Below are 22,670 nucleotides of genomic sequence, written 5' to 3' on the forward strand. Positions count from 1 at the left end.
AAAAAAAAAAAAAAAAAAAAAAAAAAAAAAAAAAAAAAAAAAAAGACCGAAGACAGCCACAACCATACAGAAAACGGTAAATTCAAGTCAAAATAATATGTGCATAAACACAATCCAAAAGACAAAATGAGGAGTGGTTTGATATTAGAACTAACAGTTTCGCAAAAGCCGACGAATAGAGTCCCAGATTGCTTACCAACATATTTTCAGTTGTAGGAGTGAGGAAAGAAATTTTCGCAGAATTAGAACCATCCAATCCAACAATTTCACCGTCATACCAACGTCCATCAGTGTGCCGAAATCTGCATTTCGATCCAACGACGAAACTCTGATCCTCTGGTGATTCAGGTTCGACATCCGTAGAATGAAGAGGCTCCACCTTAACATCCTCCGCTGCGTTACTATCACGACCACACAACACCAAATCTGCTTCTCGTAGTAACCTAGAACGCTTAAGGTGAAGCAGTCCTTCCTCGGCATCTTTAATTGCTTGGACAAGCTCCTCATGAACCTTGACATCAACAGATTATATTCAAATAAATCAACAAGCAGAGGTCTTCAAAACTTCAAAAATAATAATGAAATTCAATAAGAGGTGATCACGCATTCCTCTCATGAATATTCTCCAAAGCCAAACGGAAATTCATATTGGACAAAAGAACGTACCTCGAGCAGCTCCGGATTGGAGGCATCGGAGGCTAAGGCATCTTGCAAGGCGGCGAGAGATTCTCTCTGCTCATGCAATTGAACCTCTAGCTGGTGCTCCAGAACTCTCTCTTCGTCGTTCGCCATTGCCTCCTCGCGCGAGATTGTATGAGCCTCTATGTGGGATAGATGAAGAGCGCGGCCTTATTGGAGCCAACTCCCGCTGCCATGGCTCGGCCCAGTGCTCAATTCACTTCGCTGGGCCGAATTAAAATCTTTGTGGGCTTCAGATCATGGACTCTATTGGGCCGCCAAGTGTAATATAAGGCCCATTTTAAGTCTCCAATAAAAAAAAAATGTTCTCCCTTCAGCGGAGATTCCTCGTCTTCAGGCCCGTTAGAAACAAATATTCTTCCTTCTCATTCCCTGTCTAAACGAAGAATCCTCGTCTTCAAGGTCCGTTAGAAAAGAATGTTCTCCCTTTCCCATTCTCCGTCTAAACGGAGAATCCTCATCTTCAGGGCTCGTTAGAAAAAAAAGTTCTCCCTTCCCATTCTCCGTCTAAACTGAGAATCCTCATCTTCAGGGCCCATTGGAAAAAAATGTTGTCCCACTCTTTCCCACATTTCCTGTCAAATGGAGAATCCCATTTTCGGGATGGGTAAAATAGACATTTCGAGGTGGACTCCTTCCCTCATTTCCTGCCTAAACAAAAAATCCTCGTCTTCGATGTGGGTAAATTTGTTTTGTTGTAACCTAAGGGTAAAGGGGTCATTTTTTTCTAGATACCGACACGAGCACAAGGTTTTATAGTACCTTAATTTTGGAAAGTAGGTCATATTACAGCTCAAAATTTTGGATTACTTAGGTCAAATTATTCGCCAAGTAGTAGAAAATTTTCTTTAGTGATAACAATTCTGTTGGCCCATGATGGGGTATATCCAAAATGTCTTTGGCTTTGATTCCTTCGATTGAAGATCAAATAAAAGGCGGCGGAGTTCTCCATTTCGATTCAAGTGACCGACCTTGATTCTGATCAATTCCCCCAAGCTATGGAGCTCACACCTCAGCAGTTGATCGCCTACAATGGCACCGACTCATCGAAGCCCATCTATGTGGCTTTGAAGGGCCGCATCTTCGACGTCACAACAGGCGTTTCTTTCTACGGCCCCGGTGGCGCCTACGCCATGTTCGCTGGCAAGGACGCGAGCAGAGCTCTGGCCAAGATGACCAAGAATGAGGAGGACATCAATTCTTCGCTCGAAGGCTTATCTGAGAAAGAGATCGGTGTTCTCAACGACTGGGAGAAGAAATTTGAAGCTAAGTACCCTATTGTTGGTCGCGTTGTTTCTTAAACATCTTAGATTGTGTGCGACAAGTTTATGTGTTTCGCTGTGTGGTTTCTGTTGAAATTTCGTGTTATTTCCGAGCATTCTGATATATCTTATTGTTCAGAAGTCTTTAATGAATTGCTGTTCGATAATATGCTCATCTCTGAAGATGAGATTGTTAAAATGACTGTAAACTTGTTGTGCTTGGTTGAATAAGGATCTTCCATGACCGATTGGTATCAGTATGAACTGCTTAGTGAAATAAGAACTTGCCAGTGAAATAAGAACTTGCCTACTTATTTCAGCTCTGTTTATTATCGATTATCATATGGTTTCTTATGGTTTGGAGTCACTGATTCTAGAATGAACTCATTTCTTCATTTTATCAATGGAATATGCTGGTGTTAGGAAGGATCTCTGTGCAGACTGTTGTTGTTCTTTATTGTTTCTGGTTAGGTTTTCTTTTGTTTCACAATTCAATTTATGTTTGTCTGCGTTTATCCTGAGTTTGAATGATTGGGGCTTTTAGGATTGCTCATACAGGGGAGTACCATTTCTATAGGGAACAGATGTACTTCGTTGTGGGTAATGGAAGGGGTATGGAGGATAGGTAGCATAGGCTAAGAATGAGGATTTTGGTATACATTTGTAAGATCCCACAAACATTCCTTATAAGTGTGTAGAAAACCTCTCCTTAGCAGATGCGTTTTAAAACCTTGAGGTTGACGGCGATGTGTAACGATCTAAAGCGGACAATATCTAGTAGTGGTGGGCTTGGACTGTTACAAATGGTATCAGAGTCAGACATTGAACAGTGTGCTTGTTGGGCTCCCAAAAGGGGGTGGATTGTGAGATCCCACGTCGGTTGGAGAGGAGAATGAAGCATTTCTTATAAGAGTGTGGAATCCTCTCCCTAGGACTGACAGCGATACGTAACGGGCCAAAACGGATAATATCTACTAGTGATAAGGCTTTTTTTTTTCGTGAAGGAATGACCCGTAGACGCCGAAATCAAAATGGATAAATTAGTGGTTCAAGGCTACCTTCTTGAAACATAGACAATAAACTTGAAGAGGGATGATCAAATGAGGAGTCCTTGTACCCACCTTGTCTTGGACATTTAAACTTCATTATGTAAGGGACCAAAGCAAAACTTCACTTTCCTTGGCTCGTTTCCTTCTCAAACTAGCTCAATCATTGTCAAAGATGTCTCGGGGCTCTTATTATTCGGCTCGAGGTAGGTGGACTTGCTTGAGAGGAACCAGAAGCTTCCAGATTTCAAGGTCTTGCTATAGCTACTTTGTTCTTCAGGCAATCCATGTTTCAACCTCTCCATCAAACTAGTTTCTTCTCAGCCCTAAATCCCACCCTAGATGGCTAGAGTTGCAGGAATTCTTAATCATAGAAAGCCTTTTTTAGTAGGCCAGCCAGAGGAGAGGGAAGGGAAGCCCACTCCCAACTAGCTACAACGATGGGTTGTACCATAGTCTTCCCCCACCCACCTTCAAAAAAAAAGGCTAGGGATTGCTCTGTTCTATGTAGTTGTTACCATGAGTTGATTGGATTAAGTCAATACTCCTCGTCTCGAACCTTGTAACGCTTAAGTTCAATGCTAGTAGATTTTGTCTTCTTTGGGCTTTTCCTTTCCGACTTCCCCTCAAGATTTTTAAAACGCGCACTTTTATAAAGAATACTTCGTTCTCCTCCCCAACCGATGTAGGATCTCACAGTCCATCCCCCTTCGGGGCCGTCCTCGCTGGCAGATCGCCCCGTGTCTGGCTTTGATACCATTTGTAACAGCCTAATTTCACCGCTAGTAGACATTGTCCTCTTTGAGCTTTTCCTTTCGGACTTCCCCTCAAGGTTTTTAAAACGCGTTTGCTAGGGAGATGTCTTCACACTTTTATAAAGAATATTTCGTTCTCCTCTCTCCAACCAATGTGGGATCTCACAAATCTATACCTATACGATCGAACTCACCTTCCTCACGAAGAAAGCATTCGAAGAGAAAACTAAAGAAAGAACTCTCGAAGTATATGGTGTTTTTGATAGCCATAGAGCTCTTGTTTTCATGGTCATTTAAAATATTGATTTGTTTCCGCTTTTTTCCACGTAATACAGGTGCCCAGTCAGATTTATAATGTCCACCGTGTAATTTTGTCAATACTAGAACCAAACTTTTTAAAAGTTCAGAAGTTTCTTTTATTAAAAAAATTGAGGAACATTAGGTTTTTATTTATTTATTTAAATAATTTAGCCTAAATATTTATCTTGGAATTTGATCTAACAACCTTGTTGAAAAACGATACTTTCAGATCTAAATTATCCAAGAACTTCTTAAACAACTAAGAATCAACCCAAAGAAAAATTTTGGAATAGATTAAATCACTCGGAGATAGCTTGATCAAGATTACTTAAATGACTATCATGCAAATCTAAACACAGGAAATGCAAAGGAACAAACTCATGACTTATAATATATAACTCTCGTGTCCATCCACTAATTAAATACAACTTAAAAACGTAAAAATAATACTCTAAAGTTGAAAAATACAAAAAAAGCTCCCTAAATCTAAACATGTATGGTATAATCTTGTCATTCACCATGTATGGTATAACCTTGGTATAATTTAACTTTGTCGAGGAATTAATATTTAAACAATTTATTGGTATAATTTAACTTTGTTGAGGAATTAATATTTAAACAATTTATTGGTATAATTTAACTTTGTTGAGGAATTAATATTTAAACAATTTATTGAACATTTATCGGTTAACAATTTAATCCAAATTTAGATAAAAATAAAAATGAAAATTTTTAAAATTTAAAAACATAATTATATTTTTGTATAATTTAACTTTGGGGTTGGTGGGCGGAATAAAGATCCTCAGAAAATATTAAGTAATTAAATAATAAAATATTTGAAATGACGGCAACGCAAATTGAGCGTGAGATTTGCTTAGGACAGAGAGCCAACCAACCTTTAAACACTGCGTTTAGACAAAAAGAGGAAAAAAAAAAAAAAAACAAATTCTCTCTCCCCGCCATTACAAAAGCAGCATTCCCTTGCCTTGTCCCCACTTTCACGGAACCATTAAGAGTGCGCCACGTTTCTCTTCTACAAAACCCCTAGCTCTTTGAGGTTTATTGAATTCTTTGTCCTGACGTTCCTTCTCACCCAAAAGGGTGTACCTACCTCGAATCTCTGGCCCCATTGAGCCATTGATGCTTTAATTGTCTAAGTTTTGTTCTTCAAGTTCTTTAGCTGCTTCCCTTGTGAATCTCGTCTTTAATTTACCCTTTTTTTCGTTGAATGGGAAAAGATTATAGCAGTAAAGAACTAGATCTGAAAAGGGTTTTCCCCCCTTTTCGTTTAAGTTCTGGTTGGTCAAACCACCTCTAGGAAGAAGATATCTCAGCTTCTTCACTTAGAACACATTTTTTCCCATCTATTCTGAAGTTTTGTATCATTTCTTCTTGCACCCAGATCAGATTCTTGCGATTGATTGCTTTTGTTTCTTTTTTTGGAGCTTTTGATCTGCCATCAATGGTGGGTAGTTTCGTGATGAACCCATTTGGGGCATTTCAAATTTATTAGAGTGAGTTCTTCATCCGTTTGATTTTGAGCTTAGGAAGCGGTTTTTCTAGGAACTGGGTGCGATTTGATCAGTTCAGGAAACTCTGTTTTTCTGAACTGGTTATACTTTAGCCTAGATTGATGGTGGAGGAAGATAAGTTGAATGTCTTTGATGAAGATTTGGAAGAAGATGAACCCCAGAAAGAGTCTAGTGTCTCTATTGGCACGGCGGTTTATTGGTTCAAAACACTTGTTTCTGAAATGCATTGGAGTTTTGTATTTGGAGTAGTGATTGTTTATGGGATTAGTCAAGGATTGGGCGGTGCGCTTAACCGTGTCGCCACCGAGTACTATATGAAGGATGTTCAGAAAGTGCAGCCTTCTGAAGCACAGGTTTATTCTGGCATTACCTCAATTCCATGGATGGTTAAGCCTATTTGGGGTCTTTTCACTGACTTAGTCCCTGTTCTTGGATACCATCGGAGGCCTTACTTTGTTTTTGCAGGTAAAGTTATATGCTGTGTTTTGTTGATCCCCCTTGCGTTTATGCTTGATTCAACCAAATACTAAATGTTAAGCTAAGAAAGAACTAAGTGGGGCTTGTTGTTTGAGTGTGTGTATTGAATTTTTGCACCTTTTGGATCTGTAAAGCTCTTAACAGTGAGAACTTTTCATGATTGAGTGCTTGGTTTGTATGTTATTATAGGTTCTTCACTATGATTAATATTGTTTTATATCGAATCTCTGAGATCAATTGGGAGATCCCATATCGGTTGGAGAAGAGAACGAAGCATTCTTTATAAGGGTGTAGAAACCTCTCACTAGTAGACGCGTTTTAAAACCTTGAGGGGAAGCCTTGAAGGGAAAGCCCAAAGAGGACAATATCCGCTAGCGGTGGGTTTGAGTTGTTACATCAATTACCAACATAAATGGTTTACCGTGGTTTCCATGCTTAGAGTCTTTTCTTTGAATGCTTTGATCGTATATGGATAGTAGTTAGAGTCGGGGCTCTCTTAGGGTTTCCTTGTGAGATCCCACGTCGGTTAGAGAGGGGAACAAAGCATTCTTTATAAGGGTGTGGAAACCTTTCCCTATCAAACACGTTTTAGAAACCTTGAGCGGAAGCTCAAAAGGAAAAGCCAAAAAAGGACAATATCTGTTAGCCGTGAGCTTCCATGCCAACTGTGGTTTCCATGCTTAGAGTATTTTCTTTGAATGCTTTGATCGTATATGGACAGTAGTTAGAGTCGGTGGCTCTCTTAGGGTTCCCTTATGAGATCCCACATCGGTTGGAGAGGGGAACGAAATATTCATAAGCACGTGTTTTAAAAACCTTGAGGGAAAGCCCGTAAGGAAAAGTCCAAAAAGAACAATATCTGCTAACGGTGGGCTTGAACTGTTACACAAGGTGCATCTGAACTTGCAGATACGTTGAACGTCAGTCATATTTCTTCTCTATTTCAGGTCTTCTTGGTGTGATCTCCTTGCTTTCATTAGCCTTACACCAGAAGCTGCATCTCCTACTAGCGATTTTGTTGTTAACAGCGGGAAGTGCTGGTGTAGCCATAGCAGATGTCACCATAGATGCATGTGTAGCACAGAACAGTAGCATTCATCCGACCCTTGCAGCTGATTTGCAAAGCTTGTGCGCTTTGAGTTCTTCGATCGGAGCGTTACTCGGGTTCTCAATTAGCGGCATCCTTGTTCATCTGATAGGCTCTAAGGTTCTCTATTATCTAAACTCTCTTCCGCTTCATACTTGCATAATATCAAGGCTTTGATTCTTTCGTTGCTCTGTTAGGGAGTGTATGGTTTGTTAGCAATACCTGCAGGGCTTGTCTTTTTGGTTGGAATGATACTCAATGAACCCCATATGCCAGACTTCAATTACAGACAGGTATTCTATAGCATCTGTTATGTGTAATGTCTTCTTCCCTTGCTTTGGTTCTTACTTCATTGCCGGGAATCGATCAGGTAAACGAAAAGTTTGTCGGTGCCGGGAAGGCTATGTGGACGACGTTAAAGAGCCCGAACGTCTGGAGGCCATGCCTCTATATGTATCTATCTCTTGCATTGTGCCTTGACATCAATGAGGGACTGTTTTATTGGTACACAGACTCCAAAAATGGTCCAAAATTCTCTCAGGTATGTATATTTCCAAGATGAGAACACTATATGCATATGATTCATGTCTTGCAGCCATTAGAACTTTTTTGTACTCTGTTCATTTCATTGCAGGAAAATGTTGGTTTCATTTTCTCAATCGGTTCAGTTGGGTCCCTTTTTGGAGCTTTATTGTATCAATATGTTCTCAAGGACCATCAGTTCAGAGACTTGCTTTTCTGGACTCAGATGATATACAGTTTATCTGGGATGCTAGATTTCTTGCTGGTTTTACGTTTAAACTTAAAAATTGGAATGCCAGATTACTTCTTCATTGTGATAGATGAGAGTGTTCATCAGCTTATTAACAGGCTAAAATGGATGCCTCTTCTAGTCCTCAGCTCCAAGCTTTGCCCCAGAGGCATTGAGGGCACGTTCTTCGCTTTGCTTATGTCGATCGACAACGTTGGACTTCTTTCAGCATCATGGGGTGGCGGTTTCCTACTCCATATCCTTAAAGTTACTCGAACGAAATTCAGTAATCTATGGCTAGCCATTTTGATAAGGAATTTCTTGAGACTCACTCCTCTTTGCATGTTGTTTTTGGTGCCTAGGGGTGATCCGAATTCTTCGATTCTTCTAACCGAACTTCTGAGCTCAGACGTTGAGAACGAGACTTGTGAAGAAGCTGATAACATCGAACTGGTTTCTCTTGTGAATGGCATAAACATAGATAACCAGAAAGAAGGTTTTTGACGTTTGTAGATAAGATACGAAGCAAGCAAGCAAAAGGTTTGCATATTCCACTCATGTTGCATCAAAATTTTGTAAACTATTTAATTAGAGGATCATAAGAACAGTGAAATATCAACTTATTCCTCTTCCACTTCTGTTCTTTGTGGTTGGAAATGTTCTAAGATTCTTTGAATACCTTCTTATTCAAGATCTTAGATTTGGTTTAGAGAAGATTTCTTGTACTACAAAATTTAAGATAATCATAAAAATGAAATAAAAAGTCTACTTTCATTTAAAGACATATTTATGAATCTCCTTATACTTCAACGGTGTAGATTAGCTATAGCATTAAATATCTTCTAATCTTTCATGTTTCTATTATAAATTCATTGAATAACATAGAGACGATTGGTCGTTTCAAATGATTCTGTTCAAGAGGGGTTTATAAGGAATGGTAAAGAAAATGTTCTGATACAAACGTAATATTTAATACAAACATGATCATGGGAATTTTAGCTTCAATGGGGAACATTACTGTCTATCAATTAACATCTTTACCATACACATGACCAGCAAAATTCCCCTCTCCACAACGTTCATACCCTGTTTTTCCTTAAAACATGAACTGGAAACAAAAATTACGATCTCGACAACTGATCTGGCTAAAAGTTTTGCATCCCTTGATTGCGAGAGACGGGCCCCAGTTTTCTTTTAAACACTTCGCTTAGCATAATGTGATAGGAAGAATTCTCATTTTGCTCGTCTTCTTCTATCCCTATCTCTTTCTTTACCTCTATCTCGGTCGTGGTCATCCCTTTCTCTGCTTCCACTCTTTTCGCGGTCCCTGTCTCGTGATCTTTCTCGCTCCCTGTCAATGTCATTTTCTCTGTCCCTATCTTGGTTGGATGGCTTTCGTACTGGGCTATCGCTATGGCTCTGGCTACGCTGCAGCTTCCTTGATGAATCATGGCTATCATCTGCTCTATCCCTCCTCTCTGAACAGGTACAGAGGAAAAGGATTTTGAGTATATAGGCCAACAAGAAACTCAAACTAGTAATTTAACAATGAAGAAATGTCGATCCCATAGTTACAACCACAAGGTCGATTTGGAATCAGTAAAGACATCAACAAGATTCATTAAGCATTTAACTTTCTTTGAGGCATACAAGATTGTGGGAAAATAAGGATGATATCTCAAAAAGTTCAAGAGAGAGAATATGTTGATAGACAAAAAAGGAATGTGATCACGTAAATTTCCCAAATGCATCATTCAAGGATAGGAAGTGAATGTAATCGCAACGAACATAACGGATCCTATCCTGACTCTTGGCCCAAACTGATTCCAAATTGAGTAAAAAGGTGCAGTTTCCCCCCAATATCTACTGATAAGAAACTGAAGTAAATAAACATGTAATGAACTAAATACTAGAAGATTATTAATCTCACTAAAAAGTAAAGTCACAAAAAGATCAGATCATACATGAATTTAGAACAATTCTAGAATCTTGTCCAAAAAGTTAATGAAGTAACACTTACTCTTCCTTGATGCAGCCTCATTGGAATCTGACAGTCCATATTCAGATTCTAGTTGTTTTCGATAAATCAAAACTCTCCTCTCTATTTCCTCTACACTTTTGATGCCTCGTTCCTCCAAAGATTCACGATATTCTATCAAAGCCACCTCAACACGCCTTAACTTTTGTCTGTCATAATAAATTCAGTTGAACAAGCAAAATACAATAAGATTCTTAAAACTCCATTTTAGATGTACATAAATTAACAGATTCTATATAATTACGCACATGCCAAATTCGAATAAATTTATCTAAAGAGGAATAAATGGCCAGCAGGGCCAACAAGGCAACAGTTTTAATCTTGAAAAAAGAAAGAAATTGTCAGGTTTAGAAGTAGACTATATACCTCTGCTCTTCATTCAACCCACTATCAGGCTGCATAAGGACACTTGCTTCCGTAGTAATCTCCATCTCATCAGATTTACTGAGACCATCTCCTGCATTTTCACTTCCTGAAGATGAATAGCTCAACCCGAGACCCCTAGGACCTCCTTTTTGCTCATTGTCACTTTCATCGTCCTCCCTAGCCCATTTAGAGGCCGGCAAAACGGGATCATTTTTCCCAGACTTGGTGAAACTTTTTAGTTCAGGCTGTGGAATTGAAAGAGTTTGAGCCATAGGTACAGAACCCATCCTCTGGAAATTTGCCTCGTCGTCTCCAAAATGGTTCCAACCAGAAATTTCGGCTGGATTTCGTTCAACCTTAGTTTCCTTTGAACTACTTGAATATCTTACAGTACGAGAATTACTATATTTTAAGTCTTCATCAAGTTCATATCCACTCTGTTTTTCTGCCTCTTCAAGACTTAGCAAACGTGCAACCATCATTTCTCTACCACCAACAAGAGACAACCCATTATGCCTACACCTTCTTTCCAATTCTCCGAAGGGAAGATTCATTAACTCCTTCATAGCTCCTCCTTTGCCCATTGCCAATTCAGCATCTTGATTGATTTTGCTCCCATCTCCTAACTCTTCACAATTGGCCTGCCGTTCAATCTCTGGGGCATCGCCACATAATGAATGAAAGGAGGTCACACCAGAGTTTCCTAAGCGAAGGAACGTGGCTCGCAATCCATTCACATAAGCATCTGAGAACAGAAACCAATCTGACCATACTTGCAATAATTTCAGCACTCGTTCCTGCAAAATCAGAGATGGGTATAACCAAATTAGCGCGTGTAGAAAAAAACATATGTTGGTCTCCAGAAGCTATAGGTGAAAAATAAATGATTCTACCTTGAGGGCCTCTGCCGTAATTCTCCCTGTTATGCCACGATATAGATCATTGAAGCTCTCCATGATGTCAGGTAATGTTGCTTCAAATTTAGTACGGTATGCAGATGCATTCTTAACGGGAGCACTACTGTTATGAAGGATATCAGACACAAGCATCAACCTAGCAACTTTGGTTGGAATAGGAGTTTCTCTAAGCGTTAAAGATTCTGTTAGAACTTCAACTATCTGCAATTTAAAACATTAACTATATCAACGAAGTGAGGAAATGCCTGTGGAACTTAACATAGAAATACAGACATTCCGCAGATCATGGAAAAGTTGACACAAAGGAGATAAAGGGATAAGGACAAAAAAAAAAAAAAACTTACTTTCCGTACACTGTACAAGATCACAAAATAAGCTATGAAAAGTATTCTTACACGATAAAACTATATGGAAAGAGGAATAATGAAAATAATAAAACTGAGAACAATCATAAACCAATCACCCTTAACAACAGAAATGAACAGCCTAAGAAGTTGTAATTGATGATCTAAGAAGCAGAAGGAAAAGCCTACGCATAAAACAAATGGGTAGGCTTTAACATCTTTAGTGTAGTATTGGCAATATTAGTTTCGAAAAGGATAACTAAGACAATCTGTATTTCTTCACATGCAGTTCAATTATCGCCTTAATATCATAGCTACCTCTCCAGCTGCATCAGCATTATCCAATGCGAACCCCATTGCTTCCTTTATCTGACTCCTTTCTAGTGTCAGTGCCCGAAGCATGTCCTCAAACTCATCCCTTTGTGAATCAGTCAATGTTCTTTCAAGCTCCACGCGCTATAGATGAACCCCCCCCAAAAGAGAGAGAGAAGATAAGAAAAATCAGTTCAGTAAAATGCAAGACACAGAGATGATAGAAATAAGATCCAATTCTTAAAGTGACAATTACTCTGGTTCTTCCAGCAGCATATGTGGGACCAGACTCCTCAAGCTCTGGGCTTTTAGCAGTTGGAAGAGGCGGTGGAACCCATCTGCAGATTCAACATAATAAACAGTTATGGCATTGATCGAGGGTCTGATACCCATTACTACTATATAATATAATAAATCAGATCCGGAAACCACCCCTGCAAATAGTTTCAGGCTAACATACCTTCCACTACCAGTTATCATGATAAAAGGTTCAGTTCTCCACCTTTGAAGAGTATCCCCCTATATTCAAGTACAAATAGAAGGCACATGTAGACTATAAAGTAGAGACACTTGGTTTATGAATGATGATATGGATGACCATGTATAAAACGTTTACCTGAGCAAATGAATAGAGCCGCCAAACATAGTATGTATGTTCTTTTGAACCAAGCTCAAACAAGAAGTTGAAGAGAGGATTACCCCGACCCCTCTCCATAATAGCTTGTTCAAAGACACAACCTCCATCCAGAACATATAGAGCCATAGTGTCAATGACATGGCGGAGATGATCCTCCTCAGGTGGTTCGACAGTAATATCAGGAATGTTGGGTGTTAGAACCTAGCAACGCCAGTTAAACAACAGTAAAGAAAATAGAACAATTGAATCCAATTTCGGATAGAGAGAATAAAGGTATAAAACCCCTTTCTGGCACAGAACACTGTTTTTTACATCAACAAATTTGGACTCAAATCCAAATGCAAAAAGCTGGAAGGGGCCATATTCAATCGAGACAATGCAAGCCTCAGAGGATAAGGTGCCATAAGCTAAAATATCTCGAGCTAAAAAAAAAAAGTAAATAAAAATTGCTCCCTATAGTAACTCCTTAGACAAGGAAGCAGTGCGTTATGCTTTCTGAGCTCAAATCTACTTAAAGAGACTTAAAGAGACTTTAGGTAGGGCAAACCATTGCTTAGAAATACAAGAATTTCATAAACGCTCAACTCCAAATTAACACTCAGTTCAATAATAAATGGCCGCCCAACACACAACCAATATATATTAAATGAAGACATCCTGACAGTAAGAACTAAAATAAGGCTTCAATGATAACGCCCACAGATTGACGAGATCAAATAATAATTCAAATATCCACCAAAATACTTTTCCCTTTTTGTCAAAAAAAAAAAAAAAAAAAAAATCTTCAAATTCTAGAGACAATGATTTAGGCAATAATGAAAATAAATCCATTGCTATCTAGATAGAGAGATAATAAATAATAATAATAAAAAGGCGCTAATATTTCAACGAGCAAACATAACATTTTCACAATCAATTTCAATCATAAAGGGTAGAAAACAATGGAGGTTAAGGTAGAAATTAAAGGAATCCAACCAGCTCAGAATTTTGGTTTGGGACAGAAGTAACTGGCGGTCCTGATGAGCCAGATAAGATAACAGTGCCACCCTGTCAATCAGAGAAGATGAAATCAAAAGATGTCGAATTGCTCTTACTTCCTTCAAATGTAAATCCAGTAGAAACAACGAACCTCCTTACTTCTAATGGCCATATGACCTGGAGGAGGCGCAGGTAATGCTTGGGATGGAAGAGCGACAGACTTTCCCCATCCGATTTTCAGTTCATACCCATAAACAACAACTCCTGCAAATAAATACTCAACTTACACTGTTTTTCTCCAGGTATGATTAAGGGTATAACATAAATTCTTCATGATATAAGTCAATTTTCTAAAAAGCAATGTTTTTGAAATGACGAAGCAAACCATATAGTAAGATAACATAGTACTTGAGAATCAAAATTAGTACCATAGAGTCATTTGCTGATCTAATAATTCAAATTATCAATATAAAGAAAATTTATTAATGAATTGCTGGGTAAGCCTGGTCGAAGGTCTTTCTTTTGCAGCAAAATTCAGAGCACCCTCTATCCACACTGTTGATTGCAGGTATTCTAGTCCAGGTCTCAGGTTCAAGCTTCTAGAGAAATGCTTAATTAGAAAAAATCTTTTAAGTTATTTAAATGGCATTAAGACGTGAAGTCTCTGGATGGAATAGGACATGGAGCCCAAACCAAAACCAGGATGTAGAAACGTGAGTGAAGTATCTTAAGAATCAAAATTATTACATAAAACAATAAGACTACGAAAACAATTGATAATGTACAAGCAAATTTCATTTAATAATTATTGATAATAAAAAGAAATGCCACAGTAGACCATAAATATACTCAATAGATAACAAGAATTATGAGGCAATAACTCCAGAAAATAAATTTAAAAAGCAAAACAAAACAAAACAAACCTTGCATTTCATCCTTTGCAGCCTGTCCATCAGCTCTGTTCATGAAAGCTACAAATCCACAATTTCTTTGCCGTCTTCGCTCCTCCTCTGTCCTTGGCCACATTATCTTCACACTAGCAATTGGTCCAAATCTTCCAAAAGTTCGAAGGAGAAAATTCTCATCAACCTATAAGGGTTGATGAAGAAATAAGATAGCATATTTTTCTAGGCTAAGAAACAAGATACACAAGTAGAGAAAAAATGTACCTGAGGAGATAAATTTCCTACATAAAGGTTAGTTGTTTGAGGATCTCCATCATCAAATGATCCAGGGAACTTTCCACTAGGATCAAAGTCATCCGGCAGTTCATCAAAACGACTAGATGGCTAGACATCGAAGAACAGAAACTCAGTAAGTTACATTGGTATGAAAATTGACGAAGAAACATGAGTAAAATCTTAAGTAGGATAGTACAAAAATAATTAATTAATATATATATATATATATACACACACACTACTCAGATAAAGAAATATATGTGCTGCATGTGAATGCATGCATGTATTACGTAATAGAATATACAAAAGAGAAATATTATAGTGTACAATCTGTTATATTAACTTAGTTAAAATAGAAACTTATTATCTGAATTAGAACAAAAGGCTATAGCTGTACAAAACAAATTGAAACTAGCTAATAATTTGGTCCCAGCTATCTCAGAGAGATAAAATAAAAAATAAAAAAATAAAAACACTTACTGTTAAGTTTTCTCCAAGGCGTCCTTCACGCCAATGTTCGCGATCCTGATTTCGTCTTTCCCTCATCTCTTGCTCATGCTTCAGCTCCTCCATAAAATGATCGATGTTCCTAGACTTCCCCTTTTCTTTCTCCTTTGGCTTGTCCAGCTCCTACACATTGTAAAATAGTTCAGAACAAAATGCCATTCCTAAGGACTAACTTGATCAAAAATCATGCAGAAACATGATAAGTACAGATACCTTCTTGTCAGATTCTTTTCCCTTGGATGCCAATGGAGGTGGAATGAAAGATGGCACATATCTGCAAACCAAGTATCAAAGATGAAACCACCAACTCAGTATAGATTGCTCCAGGGAAAATAAGGAGTGAAGGCAGCAAACAACTTTGGCCATTCTGTTTCAGCACAGTTCTCGTAGCTAATGTTAAACCTTCTTTAGGTGATCCCACACCCACTAAAAGCAATACAAAAACTTCTGGCTATCGATTAAATTACCTAATAGAATGATCTAAATTGAATTGGTTACGCACAAGAAAAATTAAAGTGCAAATTCATCTATGATCAAATATCCCTTCGAGCATAATGTTAAATTGATGGCCCCAAGTTCCAACTTTAATCTATAAAAACTATCTTGCAGTTGTAAGCACACAAAAACTCTGATAAAAATACACAGAATCACAGCCTAAAGCATCAGCTAAGCCATACTTATTTGGGGAGATGAGAATCAACCTTCGTGAAGGTATACTTTTTTTATAAGAAACTAAACTTAATGGACAAGAAAAGAAAACAACCTAAGGGCCGGGGAAGAGAAATCCCCTCCCAAAACTAGATCATTAGTAATCACTGTAAAGATATAATTACAGAAGAATTTTGACCAATTGGAACACCACCAGGAAGCTAAATGTTGTACACTATCACAAAAAGAAAATCCACCAATGGTTTCTTAACTTGCAAATCCAATTGTCCTCTCCTTCCAAATTAGCCAAAGGAGAGCATTGATACAATTCCAAAAAACATTGGCCTTGCCTCTAACCACTTAGTCTCCAAAATATTCTAAGAACAAACGATCCATTCTCATAGAGAGGTAGAACTCCAGCCAAGAATTTTATGACGTGTAACTCCCACTAACAGCTTTTCTCTAACCATTAATCTTATTGCCATTGTGTGTAAGATTATCTCTAAGATCTTGCTAACAGGCTTAAGAAGGTTCTCCCCTCAAAAATCTCTAATTGCGAATGAGGACGTTGAGAATTATTGAGCTTGAAAGAAAGAAGGGATCATCTGCCAGATTGATTTTGAGAAAACCTAAGATCATGTGGATGGGGTCTTTTTAGATGAGGTGATGGAGAAAAAGGGAATTGGGCCTACATGGAGACTTTTTATGGGAGTTGTTTCAAGAATGTGAACTATTCTATCTGGCTCAATAGTAAGCTACGAGGATGGGTTTGTGCCTTCAAAGGTCTTAGACAAGGCAACTTCTTTCTCCCTTCCTCTTTCTTCGGGTGGTTTACCCTTTGAGTAGGATGGTCTCATAAGAGGTGGAAGGAAAAAATTTGGAGGTGTTTTCAAATTGGTGAAGACAAGCTCTCACCTTCAATTTCCATATGATACTATTTCCTTTGGCTCTAACAAAGAGACCTTTATCAATCTAAATTGTATGTTAGCATTTTTGAGATGGTCTCCAGCCTTGGGATTAACATAGGCAAATGTCAAATTTTTGGCATAATTGCGACTCCTTCAAGCTCGGGAGACGGGTTAACCTTGTGGGTTGTGAAGCTGGTGTCTTTCTTTATCTTGTTTAGGTTTTCCTTCACGGCCATTCTCCTAGTGACGGTTCCTTTTGGGACCTTGTCGTTGGGAAGATCTACAAAGGGCTAACCTCTTGGAAGAAGAGTTCATTTTCCAAAGGAGGGAGACTCACCCTGATTCAATCAGTGCGGCATCCCTATTTACTCTGTCTCATTTTAGAGTCTCGTCTTTGATTGGAAAGGAAAATTAAAGAAACTTATGAGACATTTCTTATTGGACGAGTGGATGAGGGAAGGGTTCCCACTTGGTGCATTGGGAGGTGGTTCTAGGCCTATGAATTTGGGGGGTTTAGGTTATCTGGAATGTTAGGACAAGAAACACACCCCCTGTTGACTAAATGTCTTTGGCTATTCTATCATGTTGGCACAAGGTTATTGTTGGCAAGTACAAATCACTTTGAGTGGATTAATGACGAGTTAAAAGGCACTTCCAAAAAACTGTGGAAAGCAATCGTGTTGTTCTTTCTCTTCTTTATCAGTTTATACATATAGACCCCTTTGTTCCTTATACCCTTGTTTATATTACTCATCTCCTTTAGGAACCACCCGATTGTTTCATTCCATAATCAAACGAATTTGACGCTTTCTCCTTCCTTGGATTTCTACAATCCGTTGATCGATAGGGAAATGTTGGATGTTTTTCTTTTCACCTTAAGTTGAGTAGAGGTGTTCCTGCCTTTGGACTCCTAACCACTCCAAATTTTTTTTCTTGTAGTTCTTTTTCTAACTCTCGTCCAATCCTTCCTTGGTGGGTGGTTCTATTTTCTCCACAGTTTGGGAGGTGAAGTTCTTCATATGGCAGGTTTTGCAAGTAAGGGTTAACGCCTTGGAACAGATCTCGACAAGAGGTAGTGGTTGGGCTTCTATGCAAGGTGGCTGAAAACATGGATCATATAACGTGGAGTTGATTTTCTCGAGCGATCTGGTGTAATTTCTTTCAAGTGTTCAGCTTCAACTTTGTTAGCCCTACGAATTGAAGGGAGGCGTGTTGGAAAAGCACATAACACAAAATGAAGGGGGGAGAGTAAAATGAGTCGAACCAATCAGCTGTATTAAGTCTACTGAGACTAAACTTTCATAAGAAATTTCTTGTTTTCTTCCGATAGAATCCTTCCAAATTACTGATTAAAAGTTTCTCAAGGTATTGCCAACATCCTGAAGTAGATCATCCAAAAGAGATTTAACTGTGAAAACTTTGGTAGAATCAAGAGGCCATAGCAGGGAGTCAAATGGCGATCTCAACAAAACTGCAGAAAGAAGATGTGATAAAACAAACCATTCAGACACCTACTAATCATTCAAGTTGAAGATATAAATCCCAAGAATTATGAGAAGAAATCCAAGCATGTCCTAACATATTATTGGGGAAAGTGGGCAGACGAAAGAGTCCGGGAAAAATTGTGGCAATAACTCCACCATTTAACTATGAATCTGCCAAAAAGAAGTGAGAGTCCCATTACAAAGACGTCTTTGTACACGAGGAGCAACAATATCAATGATTGAAGACGTATACCTCCAAGGTGATTTATAAGAACCCCTCAAGATATGTGAAGGCCAAATAATATCAATATTTGATTGATAATTCCTTTCAACGATAATAGATCGCCCATATATTTTGAAGAAATCACATGAAATATTTAGGCTCAAAGATTGTAAGCCTCCCAAGTCATTAATTGCCTTAAGGAATTCCAACATTTCAAAGGGCCTCTCCAATCAAAAGTTGTTCTTCAAAGAAATAACATCCCAATCAATCCCTTCAAAGATGAACCTTATGTTCTTGTCTTCTCCATTAAATCATGATTTTTACCAACTTCTAGTTCAAAAGCAATTACACAACTAGGGTTAACCTAGAGGTTCTACGACTGAAATTAGGCTTTGAAAGGAACCTCAAGTTCTCGTCATCTCCATCTCACCTTATTAAATCAAGATTTCACCAACTTCTAGTTCTACAAGTAATTGCACCACTAGGCTTAACCTAGAGGCTTCTCCACCTACAATTAGGCCATTTGACGAGTTTAAGATTACATGTTTGAAATTTGATCATATTTCAAGACAAGTTCAACAGCCTGGAGCTTGTTTGGAGATAGTTCAGTTTTCATCTTTTGAAGGAAGTAAAAATGTAAAAGCATTATATTACTTTCTTTATATGTCAATCTACACGGAAATAGAACCGCTTTTTGGTGGAAACAGGATAGGCACCCCATTTCTCCCAAGTTCTATCTTTCCCTTCAAATATTGTGTTCCTTCTAATACTTCGACCAAGATGTCTGCCAATGGTACTGTATCCTTCTTGATATTCTTTGGGACACTGATGATGAAGATATGAACCTTCTTTTTTCTTTTTTCTTTTTCTTTCTCGTGTCCATATAACAAGAAGATTTGAAATTGCTTAAAACAAAGATTCAACCTTTCGTGGGTTTTTCATCGATCTTTAGATAACAACACCATGCAGCTTTTGTGTGGTTTTTCAATCAAAGGAATAGTTAAAGTCGTGGTTTAATGCTTATTATGTATAACAATGCTTCTGAGGATTGGTTGGAGGAGTTGGAAAAGGCAAAACTCAAATGTTATTTCAAAAGGGAGACTAATATCAAGAAGGAATTTGCGTATTAAGGATTGGTTGAAGGAGTAGAAGGAAAAACTCAAATGTCATTTCAAATGGGAGACTAATAGCACGAAGGCATTTGCAAGTTGATATATACTTCATTTATTAGAGACAACGAATTTTGTAGATGATATGAAAACACATAAGTAGAGGAAAGCCGAAACCCCAGCTAAGGAGATTTCAGAGAATTCTTCCAATTGGCACAAAGATAATAAAGATTGCAAGAGTACTAAGGAGTGTAAAATTCACATCATGAGAGTGCTACAAAATGTTCCTGGTCCAAAAAAAATTCAAAATACGTGTCTATGCCATTCAAAAGCTTGTTTCTTTCAACCCAAAGAAACCAAAAAGATTCCCAAAAATCCAACCACGGCATTTAGGAAAAGGATGCCCCACAGCAATATAGATAATAGTAAGGAGATAGTACAAAGGGGGATAGGCAACGCCATCCAAAAGACATTGGCAGAGTAGACCACAAGAGATCAACAAATAAACATAGAGCTAAAAAAAATTGGGATTTAGCCTTTTCCTTGCACATAGATAGGCATAAAGTCAATAAGGGGGGCTCTTTGACACAAGCATGTGAGAGCTCCCCTAAGAAATTTTTACCCTTCTTTTGGAACTCCAAAATTATCATGCTAAATCAATGAGAAAAGGCCCAGCTTGGTGTGGTTCTCAATAAATCGGGGAGTTAGATGAACTTTCAGGTCTGTTGATTTCAATTTTCAAGTCTATGTTATGCAAAGATTTATCCTTCAATTTATATAAAATGATCCTCAAAGAAGAAACTTCCTTAATTACATAAAATGAATTTAAATCTCTCTATCCTGATAACGATTTTAAAATCTTCCTTTTTGAATAAGTACGGATGCAGTGGCAAAAACTGGCATTGGGATTTTAATTTTCCTTGAGAAAGAGCCGGTGTCTAAAACCTTTTAATAATATAGTAATTTCCAACTCTCGGAATAAAACCATTCCAAACATGTATAATTTCCCTAATAAAATCTAAATTTTACAATTTTAGATCCCATTTCAAAACTAATGCAAGAAGCAGCCAAAAATGCATCGATTCTATTTAGCTTTACATTGCAAGGATCAGCTCTGTACCAGGTAAAAATCTTCAGAAAAATACATATGCATGAAACTTAAACTACAAGACAGACTGCAATTATCTTCTTTTGCTTTTTTATATCTGTGTATGTAGAGCGAGAAGCAGAATACCAAGATTGCCATGCTAGACCAACTGACAGTTGCACTCATAAATAAAAGTAACCGTAATACGAAAATAGGCAGTCATTTGTAAATCAAAAAAATAATATCTATCACAGGAGATAGCTGAACTTAAGAATCCGAACTCACAACTGACTAGCAAGCATTTGTATAATTCATTGCATTGCATAAGATTGTAATATGAAAAAGGGGAAAAAGAACTTTCAGCACAATGACATGTCATGATGAACTCTCTAATTCTTTCACATAGCTAAAGCAGTAAAGGCATTGGAAATGTGCTTAGCTGCATAGCTGGACAACATCAGGGTAGTGTCTTCTAGTTAATTCTATAGTTGTCTATTTTGTGCAACCTTATCATCATTGTTGCATTAAAGATCAGAAATCTCGAACAAATTTTGCCTCATCAAAATAGCATGAATATGGTTAATCAAAAGCATTTCTTTACCTACTTCCCTTCTTTGGAACAGATACCCCATCTTTGGCCTTTTCACCTGCCATCCGGGAATGAATAAAAAGGCCCATACTTTTATTAATGTGTCCCCAAAATAATAGAAAAACTATCTATTTATCCACATTGCTGATATAGACAGAATTGTGAATTTAAAAGCTTTGCCAGTAATTAAAAAGTGAGTTGAAAAGACTTGTAGCGGTACTGACCCTCAGATTCACTCTTCAATTTCTCGTTGGGGTTGATAGTTCCTCCACGAACAAAAGTCTTGGACCCAGGTGCATTATCTCCTTGAAATGACTCCACAAATTCCGCATACAATCGAGCAGTTTCATCCTCCTCTCTCTGCAAAATGTAATGAAATGAAATCAAATTAATGTGACTAGTCAATATATCTTAGTGTCTCAGATAGTGGAATTCACCAAGAAAGTTAGACTAAATACCTTCTTCTTTGCCTCTTCCTCCTCTCTGTGCTTTTGGAAAGGAGTCTTTTTCCGAGTGATGGAAAATGAACTCATGTTTGCATCAATTTCTAGACAACATTAATAAACGTCAAATCCAGGCACAATAAAAAAAACCACGTCAAAACTCGAGCCTCAATTCGTAAATGACTGGTGAAAGCTATCTAGATGACTAATAGAGCGGAATTGCTTACTGATAATGCTCAGAACAACCCAACACGCTTGGATTAATGCTGTAGCGACTTACGCACTACCATATAAACAAAGTAGCCACGATTGTTCTTTCACAAACGAAGCACAAATTAAGAAGACCGGAGCCAAATAAATTTAATTCCATTCGAATTCAGCTTTCCTAGAAAGCTCAGTCTAGGTGTCCAGTCAGTTACCATAAACAGGCAACAGCAATGAAAACAAAAACATCAAAAATACGCGACCCAAGATTGATAAACTGAAAACCGAACATAAACCAATACTCTTAACCACAAAGCCAGAGACCGAATCATCCGAGATAGCTAAACATTGATAAGAAAACGAGCTCGCATGGAAGAAAAATAAACACCAAAAAAAAAAAAAAAAAAAAAAAGATGATTCCGCATCGAAGCACAGAGTACAATTGGTCCAAAAGAATGAATAGAGAAAACTTACAACGGAAATGGAAATGGAAACGCGGAAATCAGTGCTAGGGTTCCGGCAAAGTGGAAGGACGAGGTATGGAGGTTTAAAGTGGTTTCCGGTGGGAACGGTGGAGCGATAACAAGACTACGGGCGGAGATTAAAGAAGGAAAAAAAAAAAGAGCAGATTTGAGTTCCAGTGCATAAGAGCAGAAGCAAGAGAAACCCGGGAAAAAATAATAAATCATGTTACCCTTACCGCTTGTTACGAATTGTGGTGTCACGGTACGTCTCTTATTCGTCGGTCACCAGTTTTTTTACCTTTTGTACGGAGCCAGAATTACC

At 38.0% G+C, this 22,670-nt stretch overlaps 4 protein-coding genes across 4 annotated transcripts in view; 2 read left to right on the forward strand and 2 right to left on the reverse strand.

Moving 5' to 3' along the window:
• LOC111462681 (zinc finger CCCH domain-containing protein 22-like) overlaps positions 1 to 821 on the reverse strand; it is a 4,106-nt gene extending 3,285 nt beyond the window's left edge. The window contains exons 1-2 of the mRNA XM_023106371.1: positions 667 to 821; positions 197 to 511 (exon numbers count right to left, since the gene is read on the reverse strand). Coding sequence (XP_022962139.1) covers positions 197 to 511; positions 667 to 792 — 441 coding nt within the window. The 5' untranslated portion in view covers positions 793 to 821. The remainder of the gene's footprint in view (positions 1 to 196; positions 512 to 666) is intronic.
• Positions 822 to 1,573: 752 nt separating this feature from the next.
• LOC111462683 (probable steroid-binding protein 3) lies at positions 1,574 to 2,250 on the forward strand. Its single transcript, XM_023106374.1, has one exon. The coding sequence runs from the start codon at positions 1,698 to 1,700 to the stop codon at positions 1,998 to 2,000; it is 303 nt and encodes a 100-aa protein (XP_022962142.1). The 5' UTR covers positions 1,574 to 1,697; the 3' UTR covers positions 2,001 to 2,250.
• Positions 2,251 to 4,734: 2,484 nt separating this feature from the next.
• On the forward strand, positions 4,735 to 8,690 carry LOC111462680 (probable folate-biopterin transporter 2). The gene is made up of 5 exons (XM_023106370.1): positions 4,735 to 6,059; positions 7,019 to 7,278; positions 7,356 to 7,451; positions 7,529 to 7,699; positions 7,793 to 8,690. The coding sequence occupies exons 1-5, from the start codon at positions 5,696 to 5,698 to the stop codon at positions 8,411 to 8,413; spliced, it is 1,512 nt and encodes a 503-aa protein (XP_022962138.1). The 5' UTR covers positions 4,735 to 5,695; the 3' UTR covers positions 8,414 to 8,690.
• A 105-nt stretch (positions 8,691 to 8,795) lies between these two features.
• Positions 8,796 to 22,581, reverse strand: LOC111462678 (protein RRC1-like). Its single transcript, XM_023106367.1, has 18 exons — positions 22,359 to 22,581; positions 21,696 to 21,784; positions 21,462 to 21,597; positions 21,250 to 21,295; positions 15,403 to 15,463; positions 15,163 to 15,312; positions 14,671 to 14,790; positions 14,425 to 14,590; positions 13,653 to 13,765; positions 13,499 to 13,570; positions 12,503 to 12,724; positions 12,347 to 12,405; positions 12,143 to 12,224; positions 11,893 to 12,030; positions 11,207 to 11,431; positions 10,314 to 11,110; positions 9,930 to 10,096; positions 8,796 to 9,387 (listed from the first exon to the last, which is right to left on the reverse strand). The coding sequence occupies exons 2-18, from the start codon at positions 21,768 to 21,770 to the stop codon at positions 9,143 to 9,145; spliced, it is 2,874 nt and encodes a 957-aa protein (XP_022962135.1). The 5' UTR covers positions 21,771 to 21,784; positions 22,359 to 22,581; the 3' UTR covers positions 8,796 to 9,142.
• Between the last annotated feature and the right edge of the window lie 89 nt (positions 22,582 to 22,670).

This window comes from Cucurbita moschata, unplaced genomic scaffold (genome assembly GCF_002738365.1).
Source record: "Cucurbita moschata cultivar Rifu unplaced genomic scaffold, Cmos_1.0 Cmo_Scf00027, whole genome shotgun sequence".
In the NCBI taxonomy this organism is placed as follows: domain Eukaryota; kingdom Viridiplantae; phylum Streptophyta; class Magnoliopsida; order Cucurbitales; family Cucurbitaceae; genus Cucurbita; species Cucurbita moschata.

Coding starts and splice junctions, on each gene's coding strand:
- LOC111462683 (XM_023106374.1), top strand. CDS start 1,698: ATGGAGCTCACACCTCAGCAGTTGATCGCCTACAATGGCACCGACTCA.
- LOC111462680 (XM_023106370.1), top strand. CDS start 5,696: ATGGTGGAGGAAGATAAGTTGAATGTCTTTGATGAAGATTTGGAAGAA. Junction 7,452..7,528: donor CAGACTTCAATTACAGACAG/GTATTCTATAGC, acceptor GGAATCGATCAG/GTAAACGAAAAGTTTGTCGG. Junction 7,700..7,792: donor ATGGTCCAAAATTCTCTCAG/GTATGTATATTT, acceptor ATTTCATTGCAG/GAAAATGTTGGTTTCATTTT.
- LOC111462678 (XM_023106367.1), bottom strand. CDS start 21,770: ATGAGTTCATTTTCCATCACTCGGAAAAAGACTCCTTTCCAAAAGCAC. Junction 15,313..15,402: donor GAAAAGAATCTGACAAGAAG/GTATCTGTACTT, acceptor TACAATGTGTAG/GAGCTGGACAAGCCAAAGGA. Junction 12,225..12,346: donor ATGATAACTGGTAGTGGAAG/GTATGTTAGCCT, acceptor TTGAATCTGCAG/ATGGGTTCCACCGCCTCTTC.